Source organism: Equus quagga, chromosome 14, assembly GCF_021613505.1.
Source record: "Equus quagga isolate Etosha38 chromosome 14, UCLA_HA_Equagga_1.0, whole genome shotgun sequence".
In the NCBI taxonomy this organism is placed as follows: domain Eukaryota; kingdom Metazoa; phylum Chordata; class Mammalia; order Perissodactyla; family Equidae; genus Equus; species Equus quagga.
In genome coordinates, this window is record NC_060280.1 from 28910909 (window position 1) to 28922979 (window position 12071).

The window sequence follows — 12071 nt, forward strand, 5'->3', positions numbered from 1 at the left end:
TTACAACTTTGTTCTTCTTTTTCAAGCTTATTGCAGTCTCATATTCTTAAAATTTTTTTTGATTACTTGTTATATGCCAGACCATGTTCCTGTTGCTTTACATACATGAGTGTCTCTAGTTCATCCTTAGAACAATCCTTTGAGATCTTGTATTGCCCATTTTACAGCTAAGAAAATAGGCTCAAAGTTAAGTAACTTTCTCAAGGAGCCCACAGTTAGTAGTTAATGATAGATCTGGGATTTGCATTCATTCAGGTCTGACTGACACAAAGCCTATGTTTTTAAAAATTTTTCAAGTGAGGCATTGAGAAATAATACAAGGCCCATGGTAGATGCCTTTGTGTGGAGAATTGCATCCTGCCCAGGTGAACATTCCAGGAAAATTGGTAACTGGCTTTCTGTTTCTCCTAACCAACAACTAGGATCTCATGACATCAATCTATTGTATTACTGCTTGTTGAAGGAAGGCATCTAAACTAACTTTATGATCCATCTCTCTAGAGAAAGTATTTATTGTCATTACCCTAATTACAGGAGTAACTCTAATTCTATCCAGAATTTTTTCTTTGTTTTTACGATTTTTAGGACTTGAACTCCTTTTTTAAAAAAAAAATTTAATAATATTACTATCCTTGGAAGTTCCCTTACCTTAAATTTGTCATTTTCATATGAAGTCCTCTGTGCATTTGGGAGGGGCTTGTGAGATTATGGTGTCTCTAACTGTGGAGCAGATCTCTTAGAAATGGCTCATAAGTGGGAAGTATTGCATATAATAGGACAGGCTGAGATTCCAAACTGAAATAACAATTAGCATTCACTTCAAAGTGTCCTATGCCTGGAAAATATTAATAGAAGAGAATGGAATGAGTTGTTTAGTGAGAACTAGAAGACCCAAATTTCCTGACTCCCATCCAGTGATCTTTTTCTTTCTTTTTTTTTAACTGTGGTAAAAAACACATAACATAAAATTTGCCATCTTAACCATTTTTAAGTGTAGAGTTCAGTAGTGTTAAGTATATTTATGTTGTTGTGTAATAGATTTCCAGAACTTTTTGATCTTGCAAATTTGAAACACTATACCCATTAAACAACTCCCTTGTTCCCCTCCCCTCAGCCCCTGATAAACCACCATTCTACTTTCTGTTTCTATGAATTTCACTACTTTAGATACCTCATATAAGTGGAATCATACAGTATTTGTCTTTTTGTGACTGGCTTATTTCACTTAATATAATGTTCTCAAGGTTCGTCCATGTTGTAGCATGTGACAGGATTTCCTTCTGTAAGGCTGAATAATATGTATATAACACATTTTGTTTATCCATTCATCTGTTGATAGACATTTGTATTGCTTACACCTCTTGACTGTTATGAATAATGCTGCTATGAACATGAATGTGCAAATATGAATTCAAGACTGTGCTTTCACTTCTTTTGGCTATGTGTGTGTGTGTGTGTTTGTGTGTGTATGTGTGTGTGTGTGTATGTGTATATGTATATACCCAGAACTGAGATTGCTGGATCATATGGTAGTTCTATTTTTAATTTTTTAACTGCCATACTGTTTTCCAAAGTAGTGGTACCATTTTTATAAGTCCACCAACAGTGCATAAGGGTTCCAATTTCTCCACATCCTTGCCTACACTTGTTATTTTGTCTTTTTTTGACAGCAGCCATCCTAATGGGTACAAAGTGATATCTCATTGTGGTTTTGATTTGCATTTCCCTGATGATTAATGATGTGCATCTTTTCATGTACTTATTGGACATTTGTATGTCTTCTTTGGATAAATGTCTATTCAAGTCCTTTGCCCATTTTTTAATCAGGTTATTTGACTTTCTGTTGTTGAGTTGTAGGTGTTCTTTATATATTCTAGATATTAACCCCTTATCAGATAGATAATTTGCAAATATTTTCTCCCATTCTGTAGGATGCCTTTTCACTCTGTTGATTGTGTTCTTTGATGCATGAAAGTTTTAAGTTTGATGTAGTCCGTTTGTCTATTTTTGCTTTTGTTGCCTCTGCTTTTGGTGTCATAACCAAGAAATCATTGCCAAGTCCAATGTCATGAAAAGTTTCATGAAGCTTTCCCCTATGTTTTTGTCTAGAAGTTTTATAGTTTTAGGTCTTACATTTATGTCTTTAATCCATTCAAGTTAATTTTGTTGTATGCTCCAACTTCATTCTTTGCATCTGGATATCCAGTTTTCCCAACACCATTTGTTGAAAAGATGTCCTTTCTTCATTGAATGGTCTTGGCGCCTTTGTCAGAGATCGTTTGGCCATGTGTGTGAAGGTTTATTTCTGGGCTCTCTAGTTTCTTCTATTGGTCTATTTGTCTGTCTTTATACCAGTACTATGTTGTTTTGCTTACTATAGCTTGTTTTGAAATCAGAGAGCGTGAGTCTTCCAATTTTGTTCTTCTTTTCCAAAATTGTTTTGGCTGTTTGGGGTCCCTTGAGATTCTAAATGAATTTTAGGGTGAATTTTTCTATTTTTGCAAAAAATGCCGTTGGAATACTATTCAGCTATATAAAAAAAAGGACAAAATCGTCCCATTTGCAACAACATGCATGGATCTTGAGGATATTATGCTAAGCGAAATAAGCCAGACAGAGAAAGACAAACACCATATGATTTCACTCACATGTGGGAGATAAACTAACACCTGGACAAAGAGAATAATTTAGTGGGGAAGTGGGTTGCGGGGTGAGCACAAGGGGTGAAGGGGCACGTTTGTATGGTGACTAACAAATAATAATGTACAACTGAAATTTCACAATGTTGTAAACTATTATGACCTCAACAAGGGGTGAAGGGGCACATTTGTATGGTGACTGACAAATAATAATGTACAACTGAAATTTCACAATGTTGTAAACTATTATGACCTCAATTAAAAAAAAACTGCCATTGGGATTTTGATAGGGATTGTGTTGAATCTGCAGAACGCTTTGGGTAGTGTGGACATCTTAACCATCCAGTGGTCTTTAATACACTATGTTGCTATCTGATGTTTACGTCTAGATTTTCATACGGTGGGTGATATGGTATCCCATTTATTTATTCCAGTTATTATACTTCAAATTTTCAATGATGCAGAAAAGTATAGAGAATCATTTATTTGTTCAGCTTGTGTGAGATGAGTGCATACTCTGTGCCTAACTACTTTATATCGAGATTTAACAGATATTGACATTTTGTCATATTTGTGTTAAATTTCCTTTTTTAAATTACTATTGCAGGAATACTATATCATTATCATGAATCAAAATATATGAAAAAATGCTCTGTCAGCATATCAACATATTTTCAGTTTTCCCTTCGAATTCTTTCCCAAAGTATACCGCATTTTTCAGTAGTAATCCTAGCTCAGATAACACGTTGTACTCTACATCTTTCACTTAATATTATATCGTAAGCATTTTTCTCATACTGCAATGTATTTTTTGTTAATTATCCTTTTGGTGATATGTTCTTTTTGCCAAATGGGTATAAGAGAAGCTCATTCTTGGCTCTACTATTTACTAGCTTCATGATCATAGCAAAGTTTCCTAAGTTCATTGAAACTAATAGAAGTAAAAAGTAGTAGTCAACACAGAAATTGAAATATAATGAATGTACACCTGAAATTCATATAATGTTATAAACTAATATACCTCAATTAAAAAAAAATAGGAAAAAAGAAGAAGTAAACTTCTGGGGCCGGCCCTATGGCCGAGTAGTCAAGTTCCCACGCTCCGCTTCGGTGGCCCAGGGTTTCACCAGTTGGGATCCTGAGTGTGGACATGGCGCCGCTCATCAAGCCATTCTGAGGCGGTGTCCCACAGAGCACAACCAGAGGCACTCACAGCTAGAATATGCAACTGTTACTGGGGATTTAGGAAAACAAAAAAGTAAACTTCTGATTTTCTAAACATGGTATTTACAACTATCACCTATACCACAAGGCTGTTATAAGGATTACATGTATATTAAAATGTCTGGGACATACTAGGCCTTTAACAAGTGCTAGTTTCCTTCCCTTTCTTTTTCCCAGAGACCTAGTTTTTATCCTGTTCCTCCAGGGGTTGCCCTCTGAGACTCAGAACTTGCTCTTATTTCTCCAGACCAAGAAAGACCATCCGTACACTTGGAGAATTGAACTGGCAAAAACAGAAAAATACTGGGATGGCTGGTTCCGAGGCTTATCCAATCTCTTTCTTAGTTGTCCCATTCCTAAATTGCTGCTCTTGGCTGGTAAGTGTATATGTATGTATTAGCTCGGGCTGCCATAATACAATACCATAGACTGGGTGGCTTAAACAACAAATTTATTTTCTCACAGTTCTGGAGGCTGGATGTCTGAGATCAGGGTACCAGCATGGTCGAGTTCTGGTGAGAGCTTTCTTACTGGCTTGCAGACAACCTCCTTCTCACTGTGTCCTTACATGGCAGAGAGAGCGAGGACAAGCTCTCTGGTGTTTATTCTTATAAGGACACTAATCCTGTCATATGAAGGCCCTATCCTTATGACCCCATTTAACCTTAATTATTTCTTCATTTAACCTTAATTACTTCCATATCTCCAAATATGGTCACATTGTAGATCATATGAATTTGGGGGGGACGCAGTTCAGTCTGTAGCAGTGCAGGAATATTGTCATTCTGAATATGTCCTTGTTAAAACCACTCACCAAATGGATAGTGACTTCCAAAGTGAAAGTGAAGTACCATCCTCACTCATCTGTGCCCTTTCTCCTCTCCCCGCCAAAGCCCTACACCTAACTAAGCACAAAGCATCCACCTGGGATGGCCTAATTTGGCCTGGCCCCTGTCAAGCCCAAGTCTTTCTAGAGTGGTGTAAGAATATTTGAGTATAATGGAAATTTGAAAAGCAAAATCCTGTTTTCAGAAACCAGTTTAAAGAAGCAAAATGATTACAGGGGAACCTCAGTCTGAGCTTTGTATGGTGAGAATGTACCCTCAGATAATTAAGATTAGCATTAACATGAATTGAGAATATCATCATGTTTACAACTTTGTAACAATTTTTACTTCATACTTGAACAGCAAAACCAATTTCACATGGCCTTTTCTAATAAGCTACTTACGGATTCTCTTATTTTGTTCTAGGTGTTGATAGATTGGATAAAGATCTGACTATTGGCCAAATGCAAGGTAAGTCATCAAGATATTATGTCCCTAGGTCCTTCTCTGAGGGCAGAGAAAGGGCCAGAGTCATGTAGAAATTAACTGTCTCAGATTGTGAGGTGCAAGGAGAGAGCATGTGCTTCAGAGTTAGACCCAAATTTGGTATCCACCTCTGCTCCTGATCTGCTATATGATTATGGGCAAGTATTTCCCTTTCTGAGCTTTGATTTTTTTCCCCTATCTAAAAGTGAGAATTATACTACTACCTACGTCTCAGAATTGTAAGGATTACAATGAGGCAATGTCTTTGAAAAGGGCATTATAAACTATAAAGTATTCTATAGGTATATAACATTGTGAAAGAAGAAACTCTGAATACTGATCAGTATTTTTATTATTGTTAGAATTCTTAGGAAAAGGAAAGGTCCAAGATAATCCAGATACAAAAAGGTGTAAACTCTGTTTAGAAGACAGCATGGTGAGGTGGTAAAGGCAAGTTCTCTGAGGTTGGGAGAATTGGTTTTGAGTACTACTTTTTTCCTACTAATTTTTGACCCTGGGCAAGTTTCTTGACCTGCCTTAGCTGTAGTTTTCTCAGCCTCACAGGGATCATGAGGTGTAATGAGGAGGAAAGTGACCTTTTGTGCTCAGGTTCAGGTATGTTGGCCAGATGACAGTGGAACCAGTGGGACCAATGTCCTGGAGGCTCTTGCTTTAGTATGGATGAAAGGCTTGGTGAAGGTGAAGTCAATAGGCATTGGCACCTTTGGAGTTAAGGAAAACTTGAAGGCCGAGGTTTCAGGCTTAAGCAGATTCTTTTCTTGACCTTCCTTCTTTTCTGCTTACTCCCCCTGGACAATCTCATGGCTCTTATTTATACCCTGATAACTCCCAGAGCTGAACATCTGACTCATACCTCTCTCCTGTGCTCCAGACCTGGCTCATGTATCAAACCTGGCAAATCTCTCTACTTGGGTGTTTTATGGGTCCCTCAGACTGTTCTTGTAACTGTCCTCAAGCTCTCCACAGAGAAAGGGGTTGTATTCCCTCGCTATAGTTGTTCGGAGACTCCTGAATGATTTATCAAACCTGGCCCCAGACCTTCATATCCTTCCATTTCTCCACCTACACAGTGTCCTGAGGCCTGGAGCAGAACCATGGGTTGGGACTGTGTGATTTTTATGGCACTGATGTTGGTAATTCTGAGCTTAGACACCTTTCCTTAAATTTAATTCAAGCAAACCTGTCCTAAGCACTCCTTCTGTGCAAAACCTATGCTTGATGCTGGCCAGACAGAAGAATCAGACATGGCCCTGATACTGTCTGAAAGCAGTTGATCTGGACTGGATTAGCGTTTGGAACCAGTGTTGATCACCAGCTTTGGAATCAGACATGCCTGGGTTTGAATCACTGTTACTAGTTTTGTGGCCTGAGTGAATTACTGACTTCTTTAATGAGTTTCTTCATCTATAAATGGAGATAATGATATATCTTAATACAGTTGTGTGAGGTTTAAATAAGAAAATTTGGGTGAAGTAAGAGTTTGACAAATGACGGCTTCATTATGTCCATAAAGCACTCACAATTCCTCATTAGATGTCCTCCTGTTTCCCCGGCAAGGATTATGCCAAGACTATCTTCTCTTTCAAAGCATCCCATGAGTATAGAGAATAAATGGCTGAGATGAGGGACATCCCATAAAACAAAGGGAAGTGGCTAAGGCAGCATAGATTCTAAACCACAGCCTTCAGAGCACTGTTTCAAGCAGCTGAATTAGTTATAGAATCCTAGAAACCCACCACTCATTCATGGTACAACTTGTGTGAATAATTTAGGCTCTCTGAACCTAAGGTTCTTCACCTGTAAGATGAGAAGGGAGGGTTTGGAAGTATGCCCACCTCATAGCATGATTGTGAAGATTACCCGTGATCATGTTATTTTATGCGTACAGGCACCGTGTTGTTAGTATGTGTGAGTCCTCCTGACTCCTTATACCCACTCTTCCAAAGAGGAACAAAAAATGCATCCCTAGTCATCAAGCCCAAGGTGGTTGGAGTTGTAAGTTTTATCAGGTCATTTGCTCATTCATTCATTCATCCAAGACTTTTGCTAAGCACTTACTCAATGTCTAGCCCTGTGTTGGGCCCTAGTGGGGACATAGAGCCAGTAATGATACTAGCCCCTGTTCTTATGGAAATGACACACTCCTGGGGAGGCAAGCACCAGGGCCATATAAAATATAAACAAGAAGGGCACAAGCTGCTCTGTGTTTGGATCCAAATGCACTAACAGTAGTATATTAAGAGACACAAGTGAGAGGGGACAGCTGGAGCACCCAGGGGCAGCTTACTGCAAGAGGAAGAGCATAAGCCGGGCCTTAGTGAATGGAATGGTCTTAGTTCCTCTACTAATTAACTAAGTGGCCTTGGACAAATCACTTCACTAATCATGGCCTCAATTTTCATCATCTCAGAAAAGAATTTGAATATTTGTCCTGCTTAATTTTATAGGGTTGATTTGAGAATCAACTTTAAAAAAGGATAGAAGAGTATTTTGAAAAATTTATAAAGCACCGGGTAACTCGGGTAAGAATCATGGTTGTGATGACCAGAAGGACTTCCAGAGCTTACTTCCTTCTTTTGTAAATGGAGACCCTGAGCCTCTGAGAGTCTGCTTTCTCTACCTATGAGAGCTCTGGGTCCCCTGTCCTTTAGTCTGCTTAGGGATCTTGCTTTATCAGTCGTCTCTGTTCACTCTTAACAGCTATTACAATAGTTGTGAGCTTACAGTGTTCCACATGGTAACTTATTATTGTAATAATAAATTCAAAATCCTTAGCATAGCTTACAAAACCCTTAGTGGTATGGTCCTTGCTTACCTCTCCAGCTTCATTGTTAACTCTCATGAGCATCACGCCAGACTTTTTATTTCCAGGAACAAATACGATTTTGTCCTCCTTCCCTTTGTGTAGCCTCTTTTTTCTGTGTAGGAAGCCTTCTTGGATCCCTGTTTGATTACAAAGCTCTCTTTCCTATGTTCTTCCAGTTCCATGCACTCAGTTTTATCATAGGAACTACATGCTGCATTAAAATGTTGGGTTTTGTGTTTTGGTCCCCCACTAGACTTAAATCCCCTGAAAACAGGAACTTTTTCTTCCTATGTGTCTGGCCCAAAGTAAATGCACACTAAATAGTTGCAGAAGGAAAAGGTGAAGGGAAAATGATTTGCCCAAGGTTACAGTTACAAATATTAGCATCCTCCACAAAGGCTTGGTAATTGGGTCCGGAGTATTGGTGCAATGGGTGAGGGGAATGAGGAGGAGGACCAGGGCTCCTGGAATGACCTATGAGGTGGTAAGGAGAGGGCACTTTTAGTCCCTGAGGTCACCTGGGTTTGTTTCCTCTCCAGGGAAGTTCCAGATGCAGGTCCTACCCCAGTGTGGCCATGCAGTCCATGAGGATGCTCCAGACAAGGTGAGTCTCGTACTTGATGACTGTAAAAGGACAACTGTGAGAATAACCTTGGATCTCACAGAAGATAGAACAAGCCTGAGTCAGCCTGTGTTTCGTGCAGCAGCTGCTGTGGGGCCTACATAGATGCAACTCCACCAGTTCCTAAACCTTTCCCCGGCAGCTGCCTATGGCCTCAGCTTTCCGTGTATGGGCTGAGGAACCACTGGCACCCTGCTATTTCATCCCAGGGCCCTGTGGTTAAGATCTATGGTTAAGATAGAAAAAGGGCTAATTGGGATAGAAACTGCTCCCTGAACTACAGTCGTATTAGGAGTTAATATGCATTTCTCCTGTAGGAAAAAGATGTTTTATAACTCTAAGGGGATAAATAAGCCTTCACATCATTCCTCTTAACTTCTCTGGGAACATTCCTGGCAAGGATGGTAGGGAGGAGTCTCCTAGCTCTGCCAGGACCCAGGTCTGTTTGATTTCAAGCACCCCAACCTTATAGGACCCATGAGTCCACTGTAGAGCCTAACCTTCCAACAAAAGCCCACAGGACCTCCAAGGCTGAGCTCCATTGCTAACCTTCATATGGCCTGGAATATCTCTTCCTTTTCCAGGTAGCTGAAGCCGTTGCCACTTTCCTGATCCGACACAGGTTTGCAGAGCCCATCGGTGGATTCCAGTGGTAAGGAAGTACAAAGGTTTAAGGAGCCCAGCAATGCTGGCTAGCTCCAACAAAAAGATATTTGCAAGGTTGTAAATATGTCTGCCTTACCCCTGCCTGGTTTGCGTCACCATGCCTTTCTTCCTCCTCAACAGGGAGCCCAGCATGTGTGTTTCTATAAAGCTGTGGTTGCTTGTTCTATGTGCTTTGATCCAGTGGGTTGTTGCTGAGCTGAGAGTAAATTGGGTCTAGTACCCCACCCCCCACTGTGATATGTACTCCTTCTTGAGGTGCCCCTTCTCTGGGGAGGCTGGGGTGGAATGAGTCTTTTTCCAGGCTCTTAGAGAAGTTCTGTATGCCTTCTCCTGCCCTGCTGCTGGGGAATGCTGGGCAGGCCATAGAGGCTGCGTAGAGATCCAGAGCAGGGTTTCCAACCTCAGCACTATTGACATTTGGGGCAGGTAATCCTTTGTGGTGGGGGATTGTCATGTACATTGTAAGATGTTTAACAACATCCCTGGCCTCTATGCACTAGAAGCCAGTAGCACCCCCCCCGACACACACAATTGTGACAAGAAAAAATGTCTCTAGATTTTACCAAATGTCTCAAGGGAGGCAAAATCACTCCCAGTTGAGAAACACTGGTCTAGAGGGAAAAGGATGCCTTTCATCCTAGGAAGCTTTTCATCTGATTAGGGAGACACAGCTGGGCTCTTTGTTGAGGAGGAAGAGAGGCCTAGTGACCCACACGACGCAGTCCTGGCTCTACCTCAGCGAGCTCCTAGTCTTTGCTGCAGAAGGCCCCTGATCTTCAGAGAGCCCAGAAGCTTGATGAAGAGTCTTGCCTCCCAGTTGGAAAGTCTCTTAGCTGATTTTAGTGAGGGTCCAGGAGAACGTGTTCCCTACCCCCAGGCAGTTTGAAGAAGAAGAAATGTTGAAGAAAAAAGACATAGCTTCTGCATTAGAGAACTCTGAATGCCAGGGCCTGAGAGGTGAGGGTGTCAGGGCAGCGTAGGCATTGGAAATGATGACAGGAGCTTGGTACAGTTAGTCACACGAGCGAGTCATACCACCCCTCAAGCAACTGACCATTGGTGGATCCCAGGAATCAATAGTGAGGACCTAATTTTTCTTAATAAGCAAATTTGGGGCCCCTGGATTATTTGGAGGCTTCGTCAAATCAGTAGTACACTGAGAGCAGACCCTGTGTCGAGCCCTGGCTGGGGCTGTGGGGAGGGGGGACAGATTTGTAAGGGCCTCGCTGGTCATTAGGGAAGGCTTCCTAGAGGAGACAGGGTAAGTGGAGGGAAGGCTTGTGATGGTCACATTTGTTTTCCCTTCTCTTTTCATTCTTCACAGTGTGTTTCCTGGCTGTTAGTGACCTGCTATCCATCCCCCCTCAACATTGAGCTCTGTTGTAAATACATCGCACCAGAGGCCACTGTGATGCCGCTGTCTCCTCCTCACCATCCCGCCCGACCATGTGACACCGGCTCCCTGTAGACGGGCATCCCCAGATGTGCAAACCCTTCTGTGTATTCCTGCCAAAAGCACTGTTTTCCAGGGCCTTTGACCAATGTCAGCCTCCCTTGTCCAAGGCTCCTCAGCCCTCACTCCTTCCTTGTTTAGGAGTAGTCCCTGCCTGTTCTCCCTGCCTTGCCTAGGGTGAAGCCTCCATCAGAACTGCCACCCTGGGCCCCTATTCCTGGCATTAGGCAATGCACCTGGGTTCCCGTGTCTCCCCAGGCTCAGGGACTTCCATTCCTTGAGATTGTTCTTGGCATGGTCCTGCCCTACCTCACAGGATGGACCATGCATATAGGGTGGTCCTTATTTTTCCCTTTCAAATAAAACACCAGTCAGGTACCTTTTTATCCCAGTCTTACTATTCCAGGCTTGGAAGACCCAGAGAGGCCAGGATCCCACCCTTAGGTACAGGGAGGGGTGGTGATAGCATCACAAGAAACCAGCCTGAGAATCAGGCCTAGCCAGTCCAAGCACATGGCCTCCCATCTGGGGAGAGCCCACTGTCCCACTCCCACATGTCTGGGCACCTGCCCTGGGCTGAGGCCAGGCTGCTCCAGGGGCCTGTTGAGCCCTCACCTGCCACAGAGCAACCCAGGTTAAATACAGCCCATGCACAAAGCCACAGGCTGAAGCCTGTGGAGTTGTTTTTAAGAATCAGATTTAACCATTTTCATAAGTGGTCCCTGGAGGTGTGCAGAGGGCCTGCTTGCCTCTTCTAGACCCACAGCTTATCTTCACCATTTGTGGTTTCCATGTCACTCTTCATAGGAACAGTACAGCCCAACATCCTTACTCTTTGCCCTCTTCCAGCTGCCTCATCACAGCTCTGCGGCCTCCCCCTGCTGCCCAGGCACGCCATTTCCAAGGGCAGGGTGGAGCAGTCTCCTGCAGCCCATCTTTTCTGTGACTGTCTTAGGTGATGCGTAGCCCCCTCTACCTTTCCACCCAACAACTTCCTCTCCCTGTCCTGCTGCATGGTCCGGAGTCTGGGACCTACTTTGTTTCTTTGTTATTTATGACCTTGTTTAAAGAAAATAAATATCTCCCAACCTTTATTGATCTGGTCTTTCTCTATGGAGTTGTCCTTACTTCTGCTGATCTGGGGACAGGGGACAGTTCGTTGGATTTAGTCATCATAGAGCTCCAGAAACCCCTTTCCTGCAGCCCATCAGCATCTTATGCTCTATCTGCTGCCCAGATCCAGAATGCCCAGTGGAATGGACAGAGCCAGCCTCCACTGCAGCCAAGAGAGACCTGGGTTCCAGTCTCGTCTCTTTCAATTATTTGC

General features: G+C 42.2%; 1 protein-coding gene across 2 annotated transcripts in view; it reads left to right on the plus strand.

The window, feature by feature from the left end:
• The window catches only part of PPME1 (protein phosphatase methylesterase 1), a 71560-nt gene extending 59722 nt beyond the window's left edge, over positions 1-11838 (plus strand). For both annotated transcript variants that reach the window (XM_046686053.1, XM_046686054.1), the window contains exons 10-14: positions 4111-4240; positions 5117-5161; positions 8543-8607; positions 9210-9277; positions 10616-11838. In XM_046686053.1, the coding sequence (XP_046542009.1) occupies positions 4111-4240; positions 5117-5161; positions 8543-8607; positions 9210-9277; positions 10616-10634 (327 nt within the window). In that variant the 3' untranslated portion in view covers positions 10635-11838. The remainder of the gene's footprint in view (positions 1-4110; positions 4241-5116; positions 5162-8542; positions 8608-9209; positions 9278-10615) is intronic.
• Positions 11839-12071: the final 233 nt, after the last annotated feature.